Source organism: Odocoileus virginianus, chromosome 9 (genome assembly GCF_023699985.2).
Source record: "Odocoileus virginianus isolate 20LAN1187 ecotype Illinois chromosome 9, Ovbor_1.2, whole genome shotgun sequence".
NCBI classification, from domain to species: domain Eukaryota; kingdom Metazoa; phylum Chordata; class Mammalia; order Artiodactyla; family Cervidae; genus Odocoileus; species Odocoileus virginianus.
Genome location: NC_069682.1, coordinates 47,305,689 through 47,333,224, shown reverse-complemented (window position 1 = coordinate 47,333,224; position 27,536 = coordinate 47,305,689). Strand labels below are relative to the sequence as shown.

The following is a 27,536-nucleotide window of genomic DNA, read 5'->3' as shown; positions in this document are numbered from 1 at the left end:
CCCACACTAACCCTGGAAGGGTATTACATCGCGCTGACGACTGCCCTGAGTCTCAGTGAGGCGAGTGGTTTGTTCTCAAAGCTACAAAGAGGCAGATCTGGGATTCAAACTTGGTTTTCTGTTGGAATTTTGCTCAAGCAGGTGTTTTGGGCTTTCTTACGTTGACCCCCTATGAACCAGGGGAAACGAAGTCTTTGTGTCTATAAAGTCCAAGTGTGCATGTGTGCTTGCTCCGTCATATCTGACTCTTTACGACCCCATGGGTTGTAGCCCGCCAGGCTCCCCTGTCCATGGAATTCTCCAGGCAAGAATACTGGAGTAGGTTGCCATTTCCTTCTCCAGGGGATCTTCCTGACCCAGGGATTGAACCTGTGTCTAATGCATTGGCAGGCAGATTCTTTACCGCCGAGCTCCCTGGAAAGCCCCAGAGACAGGCCCAAATGCTGAGGCTGCTTCCAAGCCCTGGGGCCCAGGCAATCTTCTCCCAACCTCATGTGGACAGGACAAACTCACAGAGACAAGGATACTCAACATCCAAAGGGGCTGTTGTTACCCAGAAATCTTTATTACAAAAATATTTTGCAAGCCAAAAAGTTTAAGTTGCAACTATATACAAAATGGGGCCTGTTTCCTTCCCCACAGTCTGAAAATAAACTCCCGAAACCATGCTCCTTCCGTACTGTTGTTTGGACCGTTTCCTTTTCCTGGGGTTCGATACACAAGGTATGGGAATCTCCAGGCTGCCAGGCTAAGTCTAAACTACATGACTTCCTTGGCCTCATTCCTTACTCCTCTTCCAAAATTCAAAATAAAATTAAAGTGGCACCAAGAAAACATTCTTTTAAAATTCTATGTGTGTGCTTGTGTGTGCTCACACACGTGTGCTCTCTCTGGGTAAAAGAGAGGGAGACCAGGGTTTACAAGCCAACCTTGTGGAATTTGGAAGTAGCTCGAGCCAGGTGGCTGGGACACTGAGCTCCCAGATGCCACAGAGAAACTCCGGCTCATGGGGCCAAAGCTGCTCACATGGCCTGTCGGCTCAGCCAGTTCCTGGATGCCATCGTGTAATACAAATCACCCTTCCCCAGAGAGGCAGGTCTGTGCTGGCCTCCCAGGGTTCCACCTGGAGGACCTGCTGATATGCAGGATGGCTCAGCTTCTGGCTCTGACAGCCTGTGCCAGGACTCCCTTGGGCATCCAATGGCTGGACCCAGGGGGCAGTGAAGATTAGCATCTCAGCTCTGAGAGTGGATCAGTTACATGTGAAAACTGAATAAACAGGGCTTGTGACACCTGCTTGCCCTGGGCCCAGCTGGGCTGCCACATTGAATTGGAAGGGCCAGGGTTCTGAGGGTAATGGGGTCAGAGCCTCTGCCCAACCTCTTGAGACAGAGGGACAGACGGTGGGTCATTCCTGGCTTCACAGATGTCCAGGCCTCCTGGCTGTCTTTGATTTATGCCAGTTTGGTCCTAATAGGGTTTGGGAACAGAAATGGAAGATTCTGTCTTCAGAGAGCTGGAATGGTGGGGGGTGGGGGTGGGGACAGCCAGGCACAGCTTCCTACCCTGCATGGCCCTAAAGTGCTTGTGAGAGATGGAGGCGAGGGACGGCATCTTTCCTCCCTCCTCTGTACAGGTAAGCAGACTGAAGCATGAGGTCTCGACCAGACCTCGTGGAGAAGGAGGCAGCCTGGAGAAGTAGGGGCGGGTTCAGACTTACCACACTGGGGGCTCAGGAAGCAGAAGAACCAGCCACGTGGAAGGAAGGCTAAGTGTCTCCATGGAGCAGCCAACCTGGAAATGTCTGCCCCACCCTCAGGGCTCTGGGACCAGGAGGAACTCAGTTTCTGCCATGAGTGATTCTCTCCGGGACAACCGACCGTTCAGCCTCAGACTGTGCAAGACCAACCACGCACATCAACACATGACAAAGAGCCAAGATAATGCTGCTGTTGTTTTAAGAAAGAAAAAAAAAAAAAAAAAAACAGAACAAAACACCACAGATCAAATTTTCTAACACCTCAGTTTCAAGATTGCACATTTCACGTTTCTCAATAATTTACAGGCGTCCACAGCGAGATGTTGTGAGTTAGTGCTTGCTGGAGGAAGCGAGCTCAGGTCTGGAAAGAAGAGGTGGGGCCACATGGAGCATCACAGTCAGGATGACGGGCCCTCTAGATCTCGAGGGCTGCGAGGAGGAAGGGTGTTTCTGTCCCTCAGTCCTTGGTGCTGGAGGAGTTCCTCAGAGGGTCCTCTCCTCCCCAGGGCTTGTGGCCGATCACTCCAGGTTGGGGGAGGCCAGGACTGCTGGCAGCCACTACACCAGGTCTCAGGAGGTGGGTCCAGCTTCCCCATGGACAGGCAGTTCAATCTAAAGGGGATAGCTTTCCCCAAAGCCTCAGCTGGTGGTGCCGGGGGGGAAGAGGAGGTATGTTTTCTCCCTCCTCACTCTGGAAGATCAAGCTGCGGAGCATCAAGGAGGCAATCAGGGGTCTCCAAGACCATGACCAAGACCCACAGTTGATGGACAGAGGCGTGAGAGTTCTCGCACCCACTGTGGCTCTGGCCAGTTCCCAGGCCGGCTCCCCGCCTGGTCTGGCAACACCAGCCTCCATGTGTGGCCACTTGGAGGGGTCACGGCTACCCCGGAAATGCTGGTGAGCCAACTGGGTTGAGGAGACAAGAGCTACCCTCATTCCTGGGTCCCAGGGCCTCTGCCACCCTAGCCCCCCAGGAACTGGGCTGGTTGTCCTCACTACGGCTGCTCCGTGTGGGACAGGAAGGCTCATGGGAACAGACCCTAGAGATGACCACGGCCCTGTTCACTTCCTCTGGACCTGAACACTGGCATACTCCGAGTAGGATGGCTCAGGCTTGGGGGCCGGTTGCTTGGGGGTCCGGTTGAGGTGGACCATGTCCAGGTCAGCATAGGTGAGGGTGTCCTCAGATACGGGTGGCGGGCGGGCCTGAATGCTGGCATACTCCGTGTGGTTGTTCGGTTCATTGGCCTTGGGGGTTGACTTCTTCCCCTTGGGCAGGTTCAGGTCTGCATATGTGATGTCATTGTTGTCTTGGATCTAAATGAGATAGAGAGAAGGTCATTCTGGAGCCCCTGCCAGTCACCACTGGGACCAAGTCCGGATGCTCTATCTCCTCTTGGCCTCCACTGGCTCAGCCCTAATTCATGTCCCCTTTTCTCCAGCCGAGGTCTCCTGTCTCCAGCCTTGCCCTTTTAGTCAGCCTCCTCATATAGCCTGAAGGCTCTTCCTAAATGTCAGTGTGGTCACTTCAAAGCCCTGCCTCAATGTCACCCCTCCTGCAGTTCTTGCCTGCCTTTCCTGATGCTCTTGCCTCTGCTGAGAGTATCCAGCCCCCTTTCTCCTTATAATGAAAGCCAACGCACCCTGTCAATTTTATCCTAAGACCTTCCTCTCAGTTGGGTCCAGGACCATGACTCTGTACCTCCCTCTGCTTCTCCATCACAGCACCAAACTCCTTAGTGAGGACTGTCTGTGCCTATCCAGGGGTGTGAGTGGCTGCTGATCCCCAGTTGGTGGGAACATTCATTTATTTACTCATTTATTCAACAAGTATTCACTAGGCATTTGTTATGATGCAAAAATCAAGACTGGCACAGAAAAAACCAATCAATGTTGAATGAATGAATGAGTGGTAGATGAATAAATGGATGGCAACTCTTCCAGCCCCACTCTAGGTGAAGCTGAGGACTGGGGGGAGAGAGGATGGGAGTTTGTGAGAATGAGGCCAGCAGTTAACAGGAGGCAAAGGTTTCGTAGGCAGAAGTCAGAATGTGAATCCTGGTTCTGTTCTCTCTGGCTGAGGGACTGGGCAGTTCACTTACCCTCTCTGGGCCTTGGTTTCCTCATTTTTAAAGGAGGTCTAATAATAGTATCTGTTGCCATGGTCACTGGGAGGCTCCGATGAGGTGGTCCAGGTAATGCTCTCAGGACAGAGCCTGGCTCATGCCAGGTGCATGGAGGTTCAGCACATGTCAGCAATCATCTACCACCTGGCAAACCTGAGCTGCTCCTATGTGCCTATCTTATTACTCACAACTACCATCTTGAAATTACCCATCACGAAAGACACACTTGGCTTCATTGTGCCTAGCAACTTAACTGTGGAAGTGGAGGGGAGTGACCAACACCCATGATACCACCTGACGCACAACAATAACCTCAGACCCTGACGGCTGCTGGGTACCCTGCTCTCACGTGGACCACCTGATTTAGGTGCTATCACAACCCTGCTTGGTAAGACATATTTATCCTACTTTACGGTGAAGAACCTTATAGCAAGGGAGGTGAAATAATTGGGTCAAAGTCACACAGCTAGAAAAGAGTCAAGGACTGCTGGCCTCTAAAGCTGTGGTCCGAACACATGGCCCCTGTCCTCAACCCTGCATGCTTGTTCACTTCTCTCTGGAAAACCCATGCCAGTAAGGGCTGGCCCCGGGCTGGGGGTCCTAGTTACAGGGCTGCGAGCTCACAAGAGCCCTGCTCATTGCCCAGGGCCTGGCACATAGTAGGTGCTCAGTAAGTCCTGACTGACTGTAAATTCTGCACAGGATTCAGTGACCAGCTCTTTTCACCATCATTCTTTCCCTGGAAAATTCCAGAAAGAACTTTGACTTTTAAAGTTCCAGAAAGTAAAATGACTGGGGAAAAAGCCTTCCTGCCCCATGATTGGAAATTGTCTTGTATTTCTAATCATTGCCTGAGCTTGTGCCTATGGTCACGGGTGGGGGAGGGGAAGTTGGCACTGAGTCGGGAGAGTTTTGGCCTACAAACACTGTGCATTTTGCCAGTCTGGCTCTCTTCAACAAATTACAGCTACAGCGATGACAACTGCCAGGGAAATGTCAAGGACAGCTGGCTTTTCTCATTCTAGGTTCAGGGCTGGGCCTGTCTCCTTATAAGATGCTGAGGAGCCCTCTGCCTCGCAAGGTCTGATAGCATCAGCCAGTGCAGACAGGGCCAGGGTTCTCAGAAACAGGCCACCAACCATGGTGACTGCAAAGCCTCTTCAATAATGCTGGGGTGGAACTGCCAGCTCCAGGGGCATGTGCCATTGCATGAGGCGATCAGTGGCATGGGGTCTTCCCATCAGCAAAGGCAGTGCAGTGCTGTGTGTTCCCCCACGTGAGAGACACAGGGCCGCAAGGGTGCTCCCGCTAGAGGGACTGGCTGGGCACAGGCATGGAGGCCGGATGGCGTGATGAACACTAAGCCCAACTCCAGAAGCACCATTTACACAGAACACATGGTGGATGGGGCCCTTCCAAGTTGTGTGGTGATTGGCACTGAGAGCGGCTGGGACAGACTCTCCAGGCTGGAGCCAGGGCGGGGGCTGGCGGGTGTGTGTGGTGGTGGTGGTGTGTGTGAGGTGGGTGGAAGGATGGGGAGAGGGGGAGGGAGGAGGGGAGGGGAGGACTCAGGAATGAATGTAAGGATCTTCCACCCCCGGTACCCACCCACCCTGGTGAAGAAGTCTTAATTTAGAACAGGATCTGCAATTCCTGTTGATGCAAGGAAATCACACCACCGATCACCCAGGAAGGGCATCTCACCAAGGACTGTACCTGAGTTGTTTCTCTGGTGTTCTTCTCGGGCTCGTGCAGCCTAAAAAGGAAAGAGACGCACAGATAAAAATACCCTCACTATCTCTAGTGCTCATGCACATGGATAAGAATAACATTTAGGTTCCACTTCCTATACGGGTGGAGGACATGGATGAGCCGTTCCCAACAGAAACACAACTGCTGATCACATGTTTGGACCAAAGGACTTTTCAACAATGCACTACTTTTTTTGTTTGTTTGTTTAACCTACTTTATCATCAAGGATCTTTAAAAACTGTAATACTCGGTGCTGGGGAAGGTGCGGTGAGACTGGCAGGTTCATGCACTGCTGGTGGAGGGGCTGACCGGCATAATGCTCTCTGGAAACAGCTTGTCAAAGTCAAGAGCTTGGAAGGTGCCCTCATCTTTTGACTCATAACTGCACATTTGGGGGGTATTGGTATTCAAAATATAGAAAAAGCTTTGTGCACTAAAGCATTTACCACAGAACGAGATGGGAGAGGGAGGTTCACATCTCACAGCTCCACCAGTTGGGACCGGTTAAGGAAATCAGGATAGATTTTGTAGATAAAGACTTAAGAGGTTTATGAGGAGGCTTTCTTTTTTTTTATTATTACAAATGGTTACACTAAAATGATAAGCATAAAATTCTCTGTGGAAAGATCTCAGTTATGAAAAATGTGTAGATAACACTGGAAGGAAACAGTGAAACACTAACAGCTGTGGTCTTGCGGTGGTATTTTTTCTTCTTTTTAGTTTCCCATGTTTTCCTAATGTTCTATATTCTACACACCTAAGTCTTATCATTAAGAAAAGAAAAGAGGAGGGCCATGTGTTCTGATTAATCAAAGAAGCCGTTCATGCACTTGATTCTGTAATTGGAGGCTGTGGCTTGGCTCACTGCAGGGTCACAGTCAAGGTGGTGAGTAAACCGGAGCTACTGGTTCGACAGTTGTGTAAATTCTCAAGCCAGCCACTCTGGGGACGTTAGCCTGGCTCATGTCAGAAATGAGCAATGGGGCTTGGCAGCGGGGTTATTAATGGATTTGGCATGAGTGCTTGGCTCAGAAAGCAGTTCTGGGGCATGACGGGCCCCACGTGGCCACAGCAACGGCCCTCTGGGAGCAGGGACGCTGTCTGGAGAAGATTGCTCACTCGGCTCCATCCATGCCCCTCCGGCTTCCAACCTGTCTGGTTCCTCACTGACTCTGGTTTAAGTCCAACACCTCAACCTGCTTGTATGTCCCATGGAGTCTGGCCCTGGCTGACCACCCCACCTGCCCCTCATCCACCAACCCAGACTCATTTACTCCCTCATCCTCATTCACCCACTTATCACACCCACCCAATATTTCTCAAGGGCAACTCACTGTGATGCACTTTACATGTCAACAGCCTTGAAGGACCTCCTGAACTACTTTTCCTCTTGGTTAACCTTTGTTCATCCTTCAAGACAACTATGTTGTCACCTATTTGGGACGGCTTCTGACAGTGCTAAGCTGGCTGGGCTGTCCCTCCATGACAGTTTCAAACTCCTTGCATATTTTCCCATCGGGTTCGTATGTCTGTCTGCCTGCCATGCTTCCTCACCACATGGGTACAGGTGCTCAAAGGTGACTTGGAATGAATGCCAATCAGTCTGCTCCAATGCCTTGGCACAGTCAGTCCACCTTGCCTCTTCCTCTGATCCACTCCTTCTCTCCCCCCAGAGTAGTTTCAAATGGTCATTTCTCAGGGAAACCTTCACTATCCCCAAATCCATTCTCAGAACACTGGGCTCCTCTCTCAGAGTGATAATTATGGATTGGAAGCAGTTATCCATTTTGTCATGTCTATCTCTCCTCGGGTCTCTCCCATCTCAGTGAATGGCATTGCTACTACTCATCCTTGTGCTCAGCTAAAAAAATGGGAACCGCCCCCCGATTCTCCTTCCTCCTCCTTTACAACCCATGTCTAATCCACCACAAGGCTTGTCAACTTTGCCTCCAAAATACATACCCAACACCATCATCGCCACCATCCAGGTTTCAAATTTCTGAGGAGCTTCCTCTCTGGTCTCTGCTCTATTTCTGTCCCCCCACCCCCCCACACTCCAGTCTCCACATGTAAAATGCATACGTGGTATCAGGTCACTTTTCTGCTCAAAACCCTCAACTCCTTCCCACAACACAGTAAAATCCATCTCTGTGTCCTGACTGCCCGGCCCATGTGATGTGCTCTAGTCCTCTGTCTCTGCCCTTGCTCACTCCATATTGTTTGCCCTCCCCCCTGCCTCTCCCCCATTCTGCCTCCTCCTCGGTCCATGAACACGTCCAGCTGCTCCTGCCTTGGGGTCTTGGCACTGGCCGTTCCCTCTGCCTGGTCCACTCTTGCCCCTGATGTTCCCAAGGCTAGAGCCTCAGCTGTCATCTAAACATCCCCGCCTTAGATGGCCTTCCCTGACCACCCACTGCACCCCCCCTCCTGCCTCTACTTTGAGCCTGTGTGTTAGTCAGCACCTGTAACAAACCACGTATTAACCTCCCAGCTAGTATGGTAACTTGCCTCCCTATGGACCACGAGCTCCAGGCGAGCAGGGACTAGGTCAATGTTGTTTACCACTGGAGCCTTGAAACCTAGTAATGGGCCGGTGCATCATCAGCACACTAGAGATGTTTGCTGAATGAATGACTAAACATCTCTCCCATCTGATCAAAAGTGCCACAGACCAGGGCTAGTGTCTTTTTTGTTCCTTTTTGCAATCCCCCCAGCTTAAGGCCTGGAGCTCAATCCAGATGAATAAATGAAAGAATCAGGGAAGCCTTAACTATTCTAAGAATAAACGCAGTGAATGTCTGACAAGTGAACAAATGGCCAACCGAATGAACCCCAGTGCCCAATTAAGGGAGCAGAGCCACATCTTCCTCTCATCTGAGCTGGGGAAGATTATAATGTTCTCCTGTACATTCCTAACCCAGGGAGTTAGAAATAGCCAGTCCTCCCACTGGCCCTGCAACCTGATGGGCCCTTTGAATTCAAAGCAGAGGCGCCCCCAACTCTTGCTACTGCCCCTCCCCCTCCCGGGAAGCTGGGTTATTACCCACGCCAACATTCTCTGGAAAGTGTCTGATCCCAGCCAGCCGAGCTGAAGCTGGCAGCTGCGTGGAAAAGCACCAGTACCGCTCACTAGCTAGCGCTTTGGTTTAGAGAGATCAAAGGGAGCAAGTGATCTCACGGCTCCCTGGGTAGGCTCATGCTCAAAAACTAAAAAAAAATAAAAAAACAGGCAGAAAACGGTTGGCTTCTCTGGGGAAGGAAAAACAGGCAGAAAGAAGCACTAGATCAGTGATGAAGAGCCTCAGTTTCAGCATCGGAGAAACCTGGGTTGACTCATGGTTCCGCACTTGCTAGCTGTGGGTCCTTGGGAAGGTCACAAAACTTTTCTGAGCCTCAGTTTCCTCAACCACATATAGGGACAATAATAAGCTTCTAAAGCAGGGGTTCTCAAATTCTGGCTTAGAAACAGCAGTGTCAGCACCATCTGAGAACTTGTTATAAATATAAATTCTGCATCCGAAACTCAAGGGAAGGGGCCAGTAATCTGCGTTTTAATAAGCCTTCCCAGGGATTCTGCCACACACTCAAGTTTGAGAACCTCTGTTGAATTAAATTGGGATAATAGTAAACCACAGGATTTTTGTGATAATCAAATCACCAATGGGCTAATATAGGTAAAATCATAGATCTGTGCTTAGAACACAGTGAATGCTCAATAAACGTTAGCGGCTGATGCTGTTGTCATTAGTATTATTATTGACACCGCCCTTTTCTTCCAGAAATGTATTATATAATTGGGGAGATAAGACATATAAAAATAGTGACAACAGTAAGAATGAAACAAAAAAGAGAGCTCCTTCCATATTTGGGGCTGTGAAGCCACTGACAGGGATAGTTTTAGGGATTCATGAGGTCAGAGACCAGGGATTACTGGAGTGGTTTGGGGTAGCGTTTATTCATTCAACAAACCTTTACTGAGCACCTATTCCATTCCAGGCACAGTGCCAAGTTCAGCAGCAATCAGCAAGGAACAGGAGGGAGGTAAGCCATCCTGCCTTGAAGAGGGGTAGGTCACATTACAGGGACAAGTGCAGAGACAGCTTGAATACACCAGGCTGTCAATCCAGGCACACCAGGAGAGCTCCCAGGAGGAGCCTCTGTCCCTGGAGGAAGCAATGCCCTCGCTGAGCCCAGAAGGAAGAGCAGGAGGTAACCAAGTAAAAAGGAGGGTTACCCACGCTAGTCCCACTCCAAGGGGTGCTGTTCAGAACCTGCTGTGACTGCCGGGCCCTGGAGCTGTGCAGACCCTGGGTGATACAGGAGCAGGAGTGGGGAGCACAAGGGTGAGGAGAACGAGAATGCAGCGTGAGGGAGGAGGTGGGAGGCCGAGGCTGAGCCATGGAATTAGAGCCCTGGGAATGGAAGGGAGTGAAACTATCTGGCTCAGCAGGGCTGCACTGCAAGGGGCTTGAGGGCCTCAGGAGAGCATCTGGACTGTCCAGAGGGCCACAGGAGTCACTAGGGGCTTCCAGGCAAAGGCCGAGCCTTGCTCTTGGGAAAGAGCACTTGGTGTGGGAAGTGTGGCACGTGAAGGCATGGCAACACAGGAAACACACTTCCCCGGGGGTGTGAGGAGCCCGGTTTGCTGGAATGGTGGCTGTTTGTTTCGGGACCAGGAGGCTGGGAGGCTGGCCAGGGCTCAGAGCAGGAAGCCCCCTGTGGAGGTCAGAGCAGAAAGCAAGGCTTTCTCCCAAGGCTACCACAGACTCCTGGTGTGGCAGGAGGGCCCAGTGCTTCCCAGGGCCCCTCAGATGGGTTAGGTGCTCCTGCTGTGAGCAACCATAGGCCTGGTATTGCCCCCCACCATACCCATCACCTGTGACCCCCCCAAACACATGACACAGCACTCCCTTCCCCCCAACTGTGTGGTTGTCCCTGACCCTACAACCTGTCAGCAAGTCCTCTTGGCTCTGATTCCAAACTATATCCAGAATCTGACCACTTCTCAGCCCATCCAGGCCACAGCCATCCGCTAGGACCACTGGAGCAGCCTCCTGCCTGGCCTCTCCGCCTCCACCCTCCCTCCTACAGCGTGGCTCCCGCATGGTGGTCAGAGCGGTACCTTTAAAACAAAGTCAGATCAGCTCCCTCTTATGCCCCCTCATCTAACTGGCAGTCAAATCCGCAGTCCTAACAGCCATAGCCCCTAGACACTGGCTTCCACTCCAGATCCTCAGTTCTGCTTTGCAATTCTGAAATCCACAAAGTGCTAAAAGAATCAAAAGATCGGCAAAACCCATTTGATGGCAAAACCTGTTCTGAATGAACATGAAGCGATTTATAGTTTGTATTTATCGTACTCAGAGTCGATGTTCATGTTTCCACACAGGCACATTCACGTCGCAGGTGATGGGGTGTGGCCTCTACTCTGCTGGGATGAATGTTGGTGGAGGGGGGCCTCCCCAAAGCAGCAGAATCTGGGTTAGTCACCCACTTGCTGCGTGTGCTGCAGCTAAGACACATGGGCTGCACATTCTGACCTCATCCCTTTCTGTCCCCTTGCTTCTTCTGCCCCAACTACTGGCCTCCCCCATCCTCCCAGCACTGCCCACCTTGAGCCTTCACCTTGCCTGCTCTCTCGCCCAGCCTATGCCCCCTCACGGCTTCCTAGCTTCAGGTCCTTGCTCATATTCCCTCTTCAGAGGAGGCCCTGCCCTTGCCCCCATCTCTATCCCCTTGCTGTGTTTAATTTGTCACCACCTGACATGACATTACAGACTGTTTCACCTCCACACTTATTGCCTGCTCCTCTCACAGGCATCTGAGCTTCATGAAGGTCCAGACTGAGTCTTGTTCATTCAGAACAGAGCTGGCAGACAGTAGGGACTCAGCAAAAATCACTGTAAATGTTAAATCAACCAACTAATGTACTTTCCATGATATAATGTCATTGGTTTAGCCTCTGACCAAGGTACAGGTTTCAGGAGGCACAGGTGCATCTGTCATACCCACCTACCCTGGCATTGCCCAGGCTACCTGTGTCAAAGCCCTCCATAAAAACTTAATGAACGAAGGAAAGAGCACAGTATACAATTAGATTTGGGGATGGCATGTGCAGGAGTTTCTGCCACAGTCCAAACAGGATTTGATAAGGGTCTCACTGTTTGTGGGCAGCAGGCAGGAAATCAGTGCCTCTGTGTGCTGAAATGCCCTCACTTGAGACAGTAGTTACAGGCAGACCTGGTGAGAGGAGCTTACAAAGGAAAGCCACAGGAAGGCTGACTGGCACAGAAGTGAGGGTCAGTGGGTGCGGATTCTGCTCGGCAGTTTTGGGGGCAAACAACCAAATAACTGCAAAAGCACTCCAGTCCAGTGACATACTTACCTTGTAGAAGAAGTGGAGCCCTTGGCTGAAAGAGAAGAGAAAAAAAAAAGCCAGTTATTCAACTTAGAAACACACTTTTCTAATTACTTTTTGGAGGGTGCAGAGGCTTGCCTCCAGAATGTTGGGAGGAATTGTTGAAATCATATCCTCCAAACCACAGGAAACCCCATGCCCATCCCAGTGGGGTGGGTGGTCCATTATCTTCCAGCAGGAAGAGCTGGGCCTGCCAGCTTTCCCATTTCTGGGAATTGCCAGAGGTCAGATGCCAAAGCAACCTTCAGTCTGTGAGGGCCAGCTGCCCTACCTCTGGCTGAGCCTCACTTCCATCCATCACACCCATTACCTGAAACCCTACAGCAAGCCTGGGTGCCCATCAGGACCCTTCACTGCTAGAGAACAGGTTCTGGCAGAACTGCTAATTGGGGGAAGTGAAAGTGAAGTCGCTCAGTCGTGTCTGACTCTTTGGGACCCCACGGACTGCAGTCCACCAGGCTCCTCCATCCATGGGATTTTCCAGGCAAGAGTACTAGAGTGGGTTGTCATTTCCTTCTCTAGGGGATCTTCCCTACCCAGGGATCAAACCCGGGTCTCCCGCATTGTAAGCCGACACTTTTACCATCTCAGCCACCAGGGAAGCAAATTCCACTTCTGTCACCCACTCACATGCCGTGTGACCCTGGGTGGGTCATCTTCCCTCTCTGAGGTTAGATCATCTTCCCTCTCTGAGGTTAGATCTCCGTGCTCTAAGTCACACGGGTGGGCTGGACATTCATTTTCACTCACCACCTTTGCAAAAAGGACCATGGGAGGAAAGAAAGGGTCTGTCTGGCTCAGAAGTTTTGAGCCTGGGATGTGGGGCACCCACAGAGAAGCCACTGGGGTTCGCCACCATTTGACTCTGATTTTGCTGTAAAATTGTAATTAAAAAGCAACAGGCACAGGCAAGTGTGCCCTGTATCACATATTAGCAGGCTGGAGGCTGCCACACTGCAAGAATTCTCACTGCCAGATGAACGCTTGGTGCCTGGGCAGGTATTGGATTTTTGGGTGAGTGGTACCCATTAGATGCAGCAGCTCAGCATCTAACATTTGACTGGAGGCTGATGGGCTGCCAAGTGCTGGGACACGAGTCATCTCAGGGAGTCCAGTGATGGGACACTGATCATCTCTATTTCACACTAAGGACACTGGATGACTCCCTAAGGTCACACAACGGGTGAGTGATAGAGCTGAAATTAGGATATTTCACTGTGAGTATGAGGAAGAGGATGGCAGACACCTCTGGGGATTGACAAGGGAGAGGGGGTGTCTCATTAGGGCAGCGGTAAAGGGCAGCGTGGTCTCAAACATGGTCCCTGGAGTGTCATGTGAATCCTGGCACCAGCACTCACCAGCTGTGAGACCTGATCAAGCTCTATAACTTTGCCGTGCCCCAGTTTCCTCGTCTATAAAGTGGAGTTAGAGGTCTGTGGTGACTCCAGTGCCTGATACATCAAAAGAGCTGACTGAGGGCCAGCTGTCGCCGTCACTAAAGTCTACGTTTGAGACCTGGACTCTACACACAAGCAGACCCACCATTCAGGGCTGGGTGGCCTTCACCAGCGTCTGCAGCTCTCCGATCCCCATTTCTTCTCCAGAACACTGGATGGCTGATGCCCGAGCCCACGGAAATGAGCTCCTATGTGCTAGAGCCTACCATGGTGCCCAGGGATAAAGCTCCAAAGGAGGCTGGGGTTTTATGAGCAGACACTATGAGTGCTCCATCCAAGGGCTGGCTTGTCTCCCAAGGTGGGCAACAGACCCTGTTTCCTCATCCAAGGAGGAGTTCTGCCTGTGCGGTGGCTCCAGGAATGTTAGGAAAACCACCCTGCAGATCACCTGGGAGAACCTCTTCTAGATTCTAGAGATGCCAACCCTCCCAGATGGGAGTTTGAGGTTCAGGCAGTGTCTCAGGGCTGAGTCCTCCAGGCTGTCCAGCGGGGAGGGAAACTTGGGGGCCAGAGGAAAGGGGGTGCAAGAGGGGTGTGTGGCTGAGGCACAGAAAGCCTGTCAAGCTCTGCCTGGAGGTCCGGGTGCAGAAATGCAGCTCAGGATGGCATTTGGCACTCTGCCGGCTGCAGCACGTGGTGCTGGGTCACAAACAACATTTTTAAGAGAATATAGTACAAAATATGACAAAAAGGAAAATATCAGAGTTCCAATTTTATAGATGGGGTGTGTGTGCATTGGGTTGAGACATGAAATGTATTTCTATCACTTGTAGCCAAAAAGGTTTCAGAAACACTGGCTTAAAATAGTCTTCAAGAGTGGGAAAGAGGACATGCATTTTTTTAGGTCTGACAATGTGTCAGCGCTGTTGTTGCACATGAGCTTATTTGTTTCATAACTATCCTCCGAGGCAGGCACTGCCACGTCCATTTTACAGGTGAGGAAACTGAGGCTTATGGAGGCCAAACTGATTGTTTAGAGCATAAAACAAGGATCTGGAACCCTGGTTCATCTGACTCCAAAATCAAGAGGCCTGGCAACAGAAACAACCACACAGACACACACACACACACACACACACACACACACACACACACACACACACTTGCACGAATGAGCGTGCAAATAGGGCACAATGTCCTGGATTTGAACTTACACCCTCCTGCTGCAGTCAAAGGCCACACACCTTGCCACTATGAGGGGAGCTTTCCAGGGAGGTGGTTCATGCTTTCGGTCTCACGTACAATACTGATTATAGGAGCTAACGTTGAGAACTTGCTGCTGTGCCGGGCATCTTGCTAACGCTGTACCCACAGTTACTCGTTCAATTCTCCCAACAGCCTGGGAGGTAGGTGGTGGTATTCTCCCCACTCCATTCCAGCCTCCTGCCAAGGGGCTGGGCATGTAATCTGGACAGGTAAGGGGAAAGCAGAAGTCTTCCAGGGGCTCCTGTGAAGTACTGTTTCCTCCTTGAGACCCTTTTGCCGGCATCTCCCCGATTCCCACATCAGCAGTGGTTCTGTGAGACTGCGAGGCCTGGAGCAGTGGTGCTGCAAGGTAGGGGGCCCACCCAGATTTCAGCCTGGTGAAGGGGCTGCACAGCCACGGCAACAGTACCCCTGGACTTCTTCTTACTGGGAGTAATTGGATGTCCTTATGACTTAAACTACATGTAGCACAAAGGAGAGGCTTCTCCCCATCTGGGAAGGACAGCCCAGGGGTAAACTCTCAGGGAGGAACCAGGGAACCCACCCACCTTTCTTCTGTCTGATTCGGAGGAGGCAGAGGGCTACGATCAGCAGGGCCACCAGCAAGGCGCACACCACGCCCACCACGATGAAGACGCTGTTCCAGCTGTTGCCATTCGGGCCTAGGACCACACACAATAGAGGCTTCATGTAGGAAAACTTACAACAAAGAAAAGTAAAAGCCACTGCCCCTTTTCACCACGAGGCAGGCATCATTAACTGAGAACATCTGGCTCAGTTGTTTCGGCCCCGTGGGCATGTTCATGGATCTGCACACACTTCCCCTTGTGGGTCACCCACCGGCAGCGCAAAAACTGTGGCGAGGTGCCAGGAGGGAAACATTGCTGTCAGCCGTGGAGGAACCCCAGCTGCAGGGTGCGGGTGGAACTGCCCTCCTGAGGAATAGACATATGTTCCTCCTCACCTGAGTGAGCCACAGAGTGGTCACCTGGGGACACAGGTCTGCCTGGATCTCCTAATTGCAGCTGGGGCATCACACACCACAGGGGGAAAGGCTGTGAGGAGGGTGACCTGCCACTGGACATGCAGACCCCAAGGCAGTGCCCTGGTCCATGCCTGGGGCCTGGGTCCCGGGGGGCTGAGCCCAGGACACTTGCCATGGAGACCGTGCAGGGGCTGGCACCAGACACAGGAGGGGTTCCCACAGGAGGACACAGAGTGCAGTCAGGAGCAGGGCTTGGAGCCACAGAAATGTAGGTTCAAATCAATGCCCTCGTTGTGCGACCTTGAGCAGGTCATTTAAACCCCCTCACCCACTGGCTTCCTCTTATGTTATTGAGGCCAATAGAAATCTCTACTTCACTGAATAGCTCTGAGGAACACCTCACTAACCAACCAACCACTCACTCTTTTGTCCTTTCTAAAAGTGTTTCTTGGGTGTCAACTACCTACCTGGTCCTGAAGCCACAACGCTGGGACAGCCATGGTCCCAGCAGCTGAGAATCAAAGCTGAGAGGTCACCGGGGTCACCTCCTTTAACACTGCCTGGGGCAGGTGGAGCAGCCCAGAGACAGGCACCAACTTGTTCAAGCTCCCCAGTGAGACGGACAGCCAGTAGATCCATACATCCTGTCTCCAGGGCAGGGCTCATGGTGGCATCAAAGGGCAACTTGACAGACCCCAAGTCTTCTTTAGAGCTGCCCTTTCAGGATGCACGAAGGAATGAAATGGCCTCTATTCTAATACATTCAAAGGGTTTGCTATGTACATGTGTACAGGTGATGGAACATTCTACAGTGGCACCAAAATGCCAACCAGGTACTGTCATTCTAAAGAAAGGGAGACATGCCGATAACTGGTTGGACAGGGACTGAGACAATGATACCCTGACACCTGTCATTCTCCCAGGAGGCTGGCAGCATCGCCATCATGTTAAACGGGCATGCACTTGGGCCTAGCAACATTCCCTGGGAATCATCCCATAAAAATAGCTGTGCATATAACAGAATATGTACAAGGGCAGTTACTGCAGCACTGATCATACTTGAGATAAGCCTTAGATGGCCTGAAGCCCCCGACCCCATTCCAGTGAGGCAGCCAGGGAGAGTAGGCTCAGGTCACAAAGAGCAAGGTGGAGGAGGTGGGTGGGCAGGGAATGGTGAACACAGAAACTGTTAGGAGAAGAAAACGAGAGAGTACACCACGAGCAAGACAATCCCTCTCCTTCCCTGCTTTCTTTCTTTCAAGGATATTTATGTCAAAAGATCTATAAAGAATATGCCACACTCTTACCAGTGGTCACTCTTGGAGGTGGGAACTCACTGTAAAGTTCTATTTTATATCTATTGGCTTCTAGATTGTTCTTTACAAAGTATGAATTACTACCTTCAATAGTTAAAAAAAAAAAAAAAGATAAACAGCTGGGTCAGTTGCAATGGTGACCTCACCAGGGGTTTGACCTGTGTCCTGGTCCTTCTGGGGAGCAGAGACCTCCAGGGTATGGTTTTTGGAGACCGCCGGCTGCCCGTCATGCTCCACCTGGCAGGTGAGCACCACAGCCTCCCTGTGGGCAGAGGAGTTTACCAGGAACCAGCTTGTATGGTTAAAGGTCCCATCCTTGTTCTCTACGAGGGTCGAGGCCGGTTCTGTTCGGGACACGTTTCCGTTCTCCAACCAGGTCAGCTGTAGGCGCTGGGGGTAGAACTTGTTCACCTGACAGGTGACGTTCACCTGGTTCCCCGCTGGGGGGTATCCGGTAATCTCCAGGGTGGGTGGAACTGAAACAGCACAGGAAGAAGTTCTGACCTTATGGAACACACAGGTCATAGGGGAGGAGATGGATAACAGCTCAGCACAGCCAGGGAGTCACCCAGAGCCAGGCATGCAGCAGGTGCTCAAGCACTGAGGCTGTCTCTGGATATGAATGAAAACACTAAGCACAGTGCAGGGCACACAGCAGGTGCTCAAAGGCTGGGCTCCTATTAGGCTAACCATGTGTGCAATCTATAAGCACAGCCCTAGTATGCAGTTGAAATACAATAACTGCAGCAAAATAAATGAAATCACTAAACACTAGGGGCCTGACTTAAAGTAGGTGCTCAGTAGTTGAAGAAGCTATTGGTAAACTATTAGCACAGTGCTTGGCACATGACAGGCATCTACCTGGAAGCTGTCATGAAAACAGTAATAAGTGACCAGCTCATCTAGAAGCCTGATGACTGGGCAGGATTGTCAGGAAGTAGATTCCAGGCAATTCAAGGCCTGGAACAAAAATCAGGGGGAAGGAGCAGGTTGGGGCCTTGCGGGAAGGTATGGGCTTGGGATGATGTGAGGGGCATCTACCTCGGATGGTCTCAGACAAGTTGGCAGTCCCACGGAGAGGAGGGCCCCCCTGCAGGGTGACGTGGGCCACCTCGCAGATGACCTGGGAGTGAACGTCCCCTGGGGCCAGCAGCACTTTAGTTGTGCTGTTGATGCTGTAGGAAGCGTTGTCTTTCTGTGGGTCCACGCTGGTCTGGGAGGCTGAGAGCTCATTGCCATTTTTGAACCATTTCAGGGAGATGTTTCTGGGGGAGAAGCCGTGGGATGTGCAGGTGAAGCTCACTGTCTGCTCAGGTGTAGCCCTCACTGTAGGGCCGGATACCATGGGCGGAGAGGGCTTGGCTACAAAAGGAACATTTATAAACACTGAAAACCATTGTGATTATCATCACTAATGAAAAATATGTAACATAGTTAGGAACTATCACATATATTATTATTTTAATTCTTCAAATAGTTCTGGGAGGGCACTGTCATCATCCTCATCTGAAAGGAGACACATGGGTTCCCCGGGGTGACTGAGTCAGGGGTATGGAATTCCAGGTCTGAGTGCAAAGTCCACATTCTTTCCTCTGCAAGGTGACTTCCCACCAGTCTGGGCACAGGAACAAAAAGTACTGATACTGATTGGTCTCAGACTTCTTCCTATTTCCTATTCCTAGCTGGGCTCTCCTGGAAAACTTAAGTTCAGAGAAAGCATTTACAGAAGTGAATGCAAGGGAAGCAAGGGCACAGTGGGAGCATGCGGAAGCTTAACCAGGCTGGCCATCCAATGAGAGGTGTGACCGTGGTACTTCCTAGCTCCTCATCTATGAAGTGGGGCAGCAGGCAGTATTCCTCCTGGGGCTCCAGTGAGAGTTAAACAGTCAGTGGAAGCATTTTTTGCCGTGAGTAAAACACAATATGCTTCACCAAACTAAATAAACAGAGATTTCTCTTTAAGCCAGACTATACTTATATCCAGAGCTGCCCCTTCAGGTACTTATGAATTTACTCCACAGTTTTCACTCTTTCCACAAATATTCCAGTAAGACTAATGTGTACCAATCCTTAAATTTGAAAGAAAGGGAGCAAACAGATACTTTTCTGAATCTGGGTTCTTCTCCTAGATCAGTTTTGGGCTGAAACAAAGATCACCGAGTGCTGAGAAACCAATGGTGGTTAATTTCTTAATTGTTATTAAATCAGAAGACACACAGACATGGGCTTGTGAAGCAGCAGAAGCACTTTTTGTATCCTGAAAATATATACAAATCAGCAAGTCAAAAGTGAGGGCAGTGTCTCCCTTTAGGAAGGCCCTGTGGGCCATCTCCAAATTGTCCATTACTACCTAACACCTCCTATAAAAGCTGGCAGATAGCAACTATATAAATATCTACGCTTGTAAATTTTTAACTTGCTTCCTAAAACTCATCAAACATTTTGAGGACATGGTAAAGGGGTGTTACTTGAGTAAGTCGAGTCATAAACACGTCAGCATCCTGAATGTAAGGGGAGCGGATGCTGTGATTAGTTACCACTTATCAAGAGTTTCTTGGGAGCCTGACACTGGGCTGATCCCTCTAGGAACCTCAGCTCTTTAATCCCTCCACCAACTCTGAGAGGGAGGGCTGAGTGTGGCCCCATTTAGAGGATGAGGCCCAGGAAGGTGCATTATGGTATGAGGCTAAGAACACCCAGAGAGTAAGTACCAGAGTTCATCTCACTGCACATGGGACTGATTGATTTTAGCGTCTCTGATCTTTACTCTTAAGCCTCAGTGACACTAGACAAAGTGGATAAAGCACCACCTGGTAAGATGAGTGAGGGTGTATATAAAACAGAGAGCCTGGCATATAGTAGGTGCTTAAACAATAATAACCAAGATTGTCATCATATCTGGTCATTTCTAGGTCTGACCAGGTCATACCAGGTCATACCTAGGTCATTCCTAGGTATTTATTCTCTAGGCAGTAAGAAGGCAAAACAAAGTATTGTGGAAAAAACAAGAAAAGTCTCAAACCTTGTTCCCTGCAATTGCCATGAAAGACTCACATGAATAAAGGAATAGAAAACCACCAAGTTACGATCCTTTCCCTCTTTTCAAAAACACCCCCTCAGGGAAAAAGTTGGGGAAACTGGCTTTCAAAAAACACAAGGGATCACAGGTGTTTTCCTAAAGATCAGCTCTTCTCAGAGCTGGAAGCATTTTGAAAGGAGGGAGGGCAGAGTTCATCAGTGTCACTGTGGTTGTTCAGGCAGGAGGGCTCTGGGCTGAGCATGGAGTGTTGTTGGGGATTCCAGCACCTGTTTACACACACACATGTTTAAAGATGGGAAGGTTTCCCTAGTGACGAACCTCCAGTCTGAACAGGTGGTCTGAGTGGGCAGGAAGCCCCTCTCAGCCTAAGTGAGTCCTGTTGGAAGTGAGGGGTGTCCCTGTCAACCCACTCAGGCTGACTTTCTTGTGCCTCCTAAGAGCTGTCACCATCACAGGCTATTCTGAAGAACTAACACCCAAAAGATCTGTTCGTACAACCCAGGCACCAAGTGGAACCTACCTTTTTCAGGGAAGAACCACAGCTCTCCCTTTGTGACCTCAGAGAACATGTAGCTCTGGGCTCCTCTGCCCTGGCTAGGCACCAGCATCCTTTGCGGGAGTTAAGACACTCAGCTGCCCAGGCCACATCTGCGCACTTAAACTAGAATTTCTAGGGTGGAGACAGGGTCCTTGATCTTGTCACCATCTCCCAGGTGATTCCAATGAGCAGTTGAGGTTGAAAGTCACCTAGTTCCACCCCCAACCCATTACACTTAGTCCTGGAGGGAAAGTGACTCTTTCAAGGTCTTTTGGCTCTGGGACATCAGAGCTCACATTGGTGGAACCTGTCCCACGTGCTAGGCTCTGCTCTAAGTTCTTGACATATATCCTCATTCAGTCCCTGCAGCTGCCCTGTGAGGCTGGGGCTGTCACCAGGGGACAAGGACACTGAGCTCCAAGGTGGGCAGGGACTCATCAGAGGTCGCAGAGCCAGGACGGGGCAGAGCTGGGGTGGGGGCCCAGGCAGAGGGCTCAACCACTGTGCACGGAGCTTGGGAGCACCCTAACAGGCTGCTCCCCTCCCCTCCCTCGTTCTCATCCAGGGAATCATCTGGGCAGGTGGCCTGGGGAAAAGGCAGAGCAGCTTCCTGGGAGGCCGCAGATCTGAGTGGCGGGGTGGGGGCCACTTACTAGCTGTGGTTAGTGAGCAAGGAGCCCACCATCTGGGAAATTAAGTAATATTTGTAAAATCAGGAAAAAGCCACCTTCCTCTCCGATGACCAGGGGTTGTATGGAGATTCAATTGTTACCACATCTAAGAGAGAAATTTGGGGCAATTTTCACCCAAATTTAAATCCACATACTGTCTGAACTAGCAATGCCACTTATAGTGGGCATCTCCCACCTGAGTAGAGTGATGTATAGACAAGGTTATCCACTATAGTTCTGTTTTAATCACCTAAGTTTCGGAACAACTTGTTTATTTGTTAACAAAATACTGGTAGATGTTGTCTCCATATGCCAAGTGTTTTGCAGCTGTTGAAATACTGGGCAGCTCCAGGTGATGATTTGGAATGAGGGATTTATGGTTAAAACAAAAGTAGGAAGAGGTTCCCAATCACCTTGGGTCTCAGGGTCTGCATGTAAGGGGCATTATGAACCTCTGGGAACCCTATGAAAAGGTTGCCTGATCAATGGTTCAAATTAAGGGGTTTTTATTTTGTTCCCTCCTTGTAGCAGGCTCTTCCATGAAACCAGTCTCATTGTTGGTGGAGGAAGGGGACTGACCAAGAATCAGATGGGGTTCTGGAAGTATCCCCTCACTGACCATGTGACTGGGGTCTGGGTCCTTGTCACCTCTTGGCCTCAGGCCCCCATGTGTACTTGGGGGGTTTGGAGGATGGTGTCTAAAGGTCCTTCCTGTGCTGACAGTCCAGGATTCAGGAGTTAGAAAGAGGATCCTGGGCCTCTGGCAGAAAACCCTAAATAAGCACCTTTGCTACCTCAGTGGGACTGCCCCTAAGTCACCCACATGGGGAACATCTTCTGAGATGATCCAGCTCTGCTGGGAGTCTTCAGTGAAGGGTTTTCTCAACAGATTCCCCAGGAAACACCCAACCTCTGGGCATCTCCTCCAAGCAGGGCCATCAGAGTAAACACTGATCCTCTGCCCTAAAAATTTCTTCTCGGCATATAGTTTTTGAAGAAGATATAAACACATCTCGCCTCCCTGCCCTGGATGGACTTCTCCTCTTTGGGAGGGAGGAGGACATAAGCTTCATGGGAGAAGAGCTCGTGTCTGCTTTGCTCACTGCTGCACCACAGCATCCAGAGCAGGGCCTGGCACACAGTAGGTGCTCAGTAGGTGCTGAATAAATGGAATACTCAGCCACATTGAAGGCAGTACTCTCTGGAGGCAGGTGGTAGGATCTGACCTGTGACAGGGAAAGTCACTCAGACTTTCAGTTCCCTCATCCTTGGAACCAAAGAGCTGGATGGGATGGAAAAGACAACAGATGAGACCTCAGGCAGACTGGGGTTCTAGAATTTTCCCACCTTTATCAGCTGTGGCTCCTTGAGCAAGTAGCATGACCCCCACAGGCCTCAACTTCTCTATCTGTAGAAGGGAGTGAAATCATATCATGTCTAGATCATGATATAAGCACACATTGCTGCATCTGACTGCTTTTTTTTTTTTTTTGGTTCACAGAGTGAAGGGCATTCCTGTTGACATGTTATCACAGACCAGGGGATGAAGGACACCCAGGCCATACTCACCACTCACAGTGAGATGAGTGCCTGGTCCAGACTTAAACTCCACGTCACCATGTTCTCCTTTCTGGAACTTCACACAGTAGTAGACACCAGTGTCTGCTGGGGTGATGTTACTGATGCGGATGGAAAAGTCCATGTTGTTTCTTTTTGTGGCATCTGAAACATTTGTAACTCTGGGGAAGGGAGCTTCTTTTTGACTGTAGATCAACTCCCGGCCTGGCCCAGTTCCCCTGAACCACTTGATGGGCCCCACGGGGCTCAGGGAGGTCAGGGTGCAGTGCAGAGTGGCCGTCTCTCCTGCTGCAACTGACACTGACCTCTCAGGCTGAACCACCTGCAGCTCCCTCTCACCTGCCGCTCCTGCAGGAAAACACAAAGCAGTTATTTATTCACCCTCATGTGATCCTGTAGGTTTTCTTAAGGACAGCTTTCAGTGACTGAGCACACCATGAGCTGGCCTTTAACTCAGCCCACTGCGCATGTATCACATGTGACCCTCACACTGAACCTGTAACTTGAGACCCTACTGCAAAGGAGGAAACTAAAGCACACAGAGGCTAAAAAATGTGGCCGATAGTAAGTCTGAATACCTGAGCCATCTATGGAAGTCATGTCTGAACTGGGCTCTGAATTCAAGTCTGAATTTACCAGGAATAAAGAGAGGGGCACAAGCGTCCCTGAGAGAAGGGACAGCCTGGGCAAAGGCTCAGAAGTGGGTGGCACCATGGTGTGTGTGAGCGGCTCTATCTGTTTCAGGTCTGGCTCAGCAAGCAGGCCCTGGGCAGAGAGACTACACTCGGCAGTTGGGTCCCATGTAGGCCATGGACTAGTGAAGGACTTGGGTACAAGGACTTGGGTGTGAGTCCTGGCTCAGTCCTACTGAGTGACCCTGGCCATCACTCAGGCAACCATGAAGATCCTACAGGGAGGCCAGCGAGTGTGCTGGATGCTGCCAGGCACTGCGTGGAGTGAGTTACTGCCCTCTGGGCCTGGGTCTCATCTGTCAGTTACTATGGCCCCATCTCCATAGATCTCTGGTAGGAACAAACAATATGCCTAGGCCAGAACAGGGTCAAAAAGAAGGGTCTAGTGTCTGGAGCCAACTGAACTGGTTTGAGACCTGGCTCACTTTTTATTCACCCATGACCTTATCCGTTGCTTCAGTCTCAGTTACCTTATCCACAAGAAGGGTAGAACACCCACAGCCTTCTGTGTTCTGAAAAGACAGTGAGATGACACACAGGAGCCAATGAGTGCCAAGCTGGACACAGTGAATAAATGAACTTCACTCCCACCAGCCCTCACTGATGCTCCTGTGGGCCCGGCCCAGGCTGGACGCTGGGACACACAGGGGCTAGATCCAGGTCAGGCCTCAAGGGCTCCTGAGATGGACAGGTGGAAGGAGTCCAGGAGGTTAGTGGTGAGGAGGGGCCTGAGCCCCAGACTGAAGAGGACTGGGGTACACGATCGGGGAGCCCCAGTAGAGGAGGTCGGGGGAGGGGGACACAGAAGGAAGATGGACAGGCTGGGTGAAGATGCTATAGGAGGTGCTGTGGCTGCTCAGAGTAAGGTGCAGCTGGGGCCCTGATTCTAAGCATGGTGGGGGTGGGGAGAAAGGACAGATCATGAAGACCCTGGAGAAACACACATACACACAGAGATAGACAGAGGGAGGGGCAGACGGAGACGGAGTGAGAGACAGAGATGCAGGGAGAAAAAAGAGAGAACAAGACAGAGACACAGAGTGATGGCAACCTGGCAGAGGTGCAGATGGGCCAAATGGCCTCTGCCTGGTTGCTCCACTGACCTGATGTGACCCTGTCCTGTCCTGACCTAGGCCACCTGGCTTTGTACATCAGACAGGGCTGCAGCTGATGCCCTGAGCAGGCCCTCGCCTCTGGCTGAGCAGGAGAGTGACCTTGTGAATCTGTCCAGCCACAGACTCCTGTCTGCCTTCACTGCGGGCAAGCCTGGACCTCAAGACAGGCCTCTCATCTCCCTGCCCATGATCCCTGCTCTAACTTCCATGCCCAGTTCTCATGGCTGGTGATCAGAGAAGGAGTGGCAGCCTGAGGGCGGCCCAACCCTCATGGTGCAGGGAAGAAACCAGAATCAGCAGAAGGCAGGGGTCTGGGGTGAAGTGGGTGGCCAGGTGTGCGGGAGACACAGGGAGGAGGCCCATGGAGACGTGCAGGTACCCTGAGACATTTCAGGCCTCATTAGCAGCTGCCAACAGCATCCATCTAGGAACATTCCCAATGGGCCCACATTTCACACCAGAGACAACACTAGAAATGCAGCTTGGAGTATGTACAGTGCCGGGGCCAGCAGGCCTGGGTGAGAGTACAGTCCCCACCCAGCCAGCTCAGCACCTGCCCTTGTGGGTCTCCATCACCCACTCTGGACACCCATCCCCTGGGACAGTCATGAGGAAATGGTTGGATATAAGTGCCTGCAGCACACGTGCTGATTAAACTTTAGCTTTTGTTCCCATCATTATCAAAGGTACATTATACTTGACTTTCTCTGGATTGACATTTCTTCCCAAGCAGGAGACAGGATCCACAAGGAAGTGTTTCTGACCCCCTGCCTAGGACACTGCCTGGCACACGCTGGGCCCTTGATAAACACACTTGAATGAACACAAAAATGAAGGAAGGAGGGATTTCACTTGCTCCTGGGCAAATCCTCTCTGAGCCTCTTTCCTCATCTGTTAAGAGGGCTGCTAGAGGCAGGTCTGACACCAAGACTGGAGCCTGGGACTGGGCCTGGACCATAGACGCACGTAATCAGTGGTGGTTATTATTATCCTCATCAATACCACTGCACGGGGCTGTGAGTCAGCAGCTGGCGAGGGACCATGAGCAGGACACGGGGTGCGGAGCCAGGAGCATGGCTGGGGCAGGGTTATTCTTGTGCTGCACCCGGAGGCCTGCAGTCACACCCAGGGAGGCGACAATAAAATCTAGCATTGTGGAGGGCTGTCCCCCCCACTTTTTTTTTTTAGCTCTTCTCAAGCTCTCTCCACCAACTGCAGCCAGATTTAGGAGGCTTAATTAATTAGCCAGTGTTTATAAAGCGTTTGAAGAATTTTAAAAGTGCGACGTAAGTGCCAAATATTATTTTAATCTCTGTGTGTTTTTTTCCAGCAGAGTCTTTCCCTCACTTGCTTGCTTTTCTTTTTCTCTGCAGGTTCTGTTCTGGGAACTGGGCTTGTTAAAATCACTCCCGCGGTTCTGGGCCCGGGGTCATCATGTTGGCATCACTGACAAACCCATTTCCCACTCTCTCCTGCCCTCCTGGCAATAGTTCAGCAGCCTGAACTGTCTCGGGGAGAGGAGGGAGACTGGGCAGGCATACTCCCATGGTGCTAGTGGGACTGGAGGCTGGGCCATTCTTTCAGGAAAACAGTGTGGCAGGAGGTGCACAGGTATGAAGGCTGTTCACCAGCCTTTGCTGGGCTGTCCCACAAGGACGCGACCCCAGATATGGAGTGGGGTCCCCATGGAACGATCTTGTAAAAGTTGGGAAAAAACTCAAGTGCTCAGTGACAGGGATGGTTAAGGGAACTGTGGCCTGGTCACTAGATGAAATTACAAGCAGCCATCAAAAAACAGTGTGAAACTGGTAAACTGGACATTTTTGCAAGGCATAATTTTAAATGATATTGTGGTTAGCAAATAAAACCTGTCCATTGCAAAGTATTTAGAGAAAGCAAAAGTATAAAAGCAAAATAATAATCTCATAGAATACTATCAAAGATAACTACATTTTGATATTGTTAAAAAATGAGTGAATAAAAACAATGTAAAATCATATTCATATTACTAAGGATATTTGCAAATATTTTGCATCATTCATTCAGGTGTTCCTATAAAAAATAAAAAATTGCTAGTATTCTAATTTCCAAGAAAAGGAGACTGTTGATCCCAAGATGATGAATTTATGATGACCACACCTACATATAAGGATTATAATTATGGACACAGAAATAGATGACAAGATCAGAGTAAGTTACTAAGTGACGTTTTTCATGCAATCTTAAACTTCTAATTTTGAAAAAAAATGTATATCTGATTTAAAGACTAACATGACTAATTGGGAGTAGCAGACTTCCAAGGGATTCTCCTTTTATGTTTTCTGTTTGCATTACTTGTACAATAGGGAAGCAGGAAAACTGCTTTCAATATGATCATGACTTTGTAAAATAAACTAAAACTATATATAAACAAACTGCAAGGTACTACACAAGGCTAAAAACGCAACTCTCTTTAGATCATGAGTCTAACGGGCTTTTTCTTTTTTATTCCTTCTATTTTGGGTATTTTCAGATTTTTTTAAACTGGATAGCTATTAAGGAATATTTACAGTATCCCACCTGTAATAAGAAAAACCTATACATGTAATATGTATGTTACATGGGTATGAATATTTATTATTTGAATGAACTTTCCGAAGAATTGTCTATTTTATTCGCTGCTTTTTCCCTAGCTCCCAATATAGTGCTTGGCGTAGGGTAGATGCTCAATAAATATCTGCAGACTCGCTGATCAGTGTCTTGAGAAAAGGTCTAGAGTGCTAATCATCATGACACTGAGGTGAGTTACGACTGGGAAATGGGATGAGTGGTGAGTGGGCACCAGGATGGGCGTGTTTTCTATTTTATAGTAAATAATATATTGAAGTCTTCCTCTCTCTTTT

At 50.2% G+C, this 27,536-nt stretch overlaps 1 protein-coding gene across 9 annotated transcripts in view; it reads right to left on the bottom strand.

The window, feature by feature from the left end:
* Window positions 1–544: 544 nt before the first annotated feature.
* The window catches only part of LOC110145851 (tyrosine-protein phosphatase non-receptor type substrate 1), a 70,930-nt gene continuing 43,938 nt past the window's right edge, over window positions 545–27,536 (bottom strand). For 8 of the 9 annotated variants that reach the window (XM_070472318.1, XM_070472320.1, XM_020906327.2 and 5 more), the window contains 7 exons: window positions 22,839–23,195; window positions 18,062–18,382; window positions 17,167–17,496; window positions 15,268–15,381; window positions 12,024–12,048; window positions 5,591–5,642; window positions 545–3,077 (listed from right to left, as the gene is read on the bottom strand). In XM_070472318.1, coding sequence (XP_070328419.1) covers window positions 2,823–3,077; window positions 5,591–5,642; window positions 12,024–12,048; window positions 15,268–15,381; window positions 17,167–17,496; window positions 18,062–18,382; window positions 22,839–23,195 — 1,454 coding nt within the window. In that variant the 3' untranslated portion in view covers window positions 545–2,822. The remainder of the gene's footprint in view (window positions 3,078–5,590; window positions 5,643–12,023; window positions 12,049–15,267; window positions 15,382–17,166; window positions 17,497–18,061; window positions 18,383–22,838; window positions 23,196–27,536) is intronic. The other variant, XM_020906328.2, reaches the window with a different exon arrangement.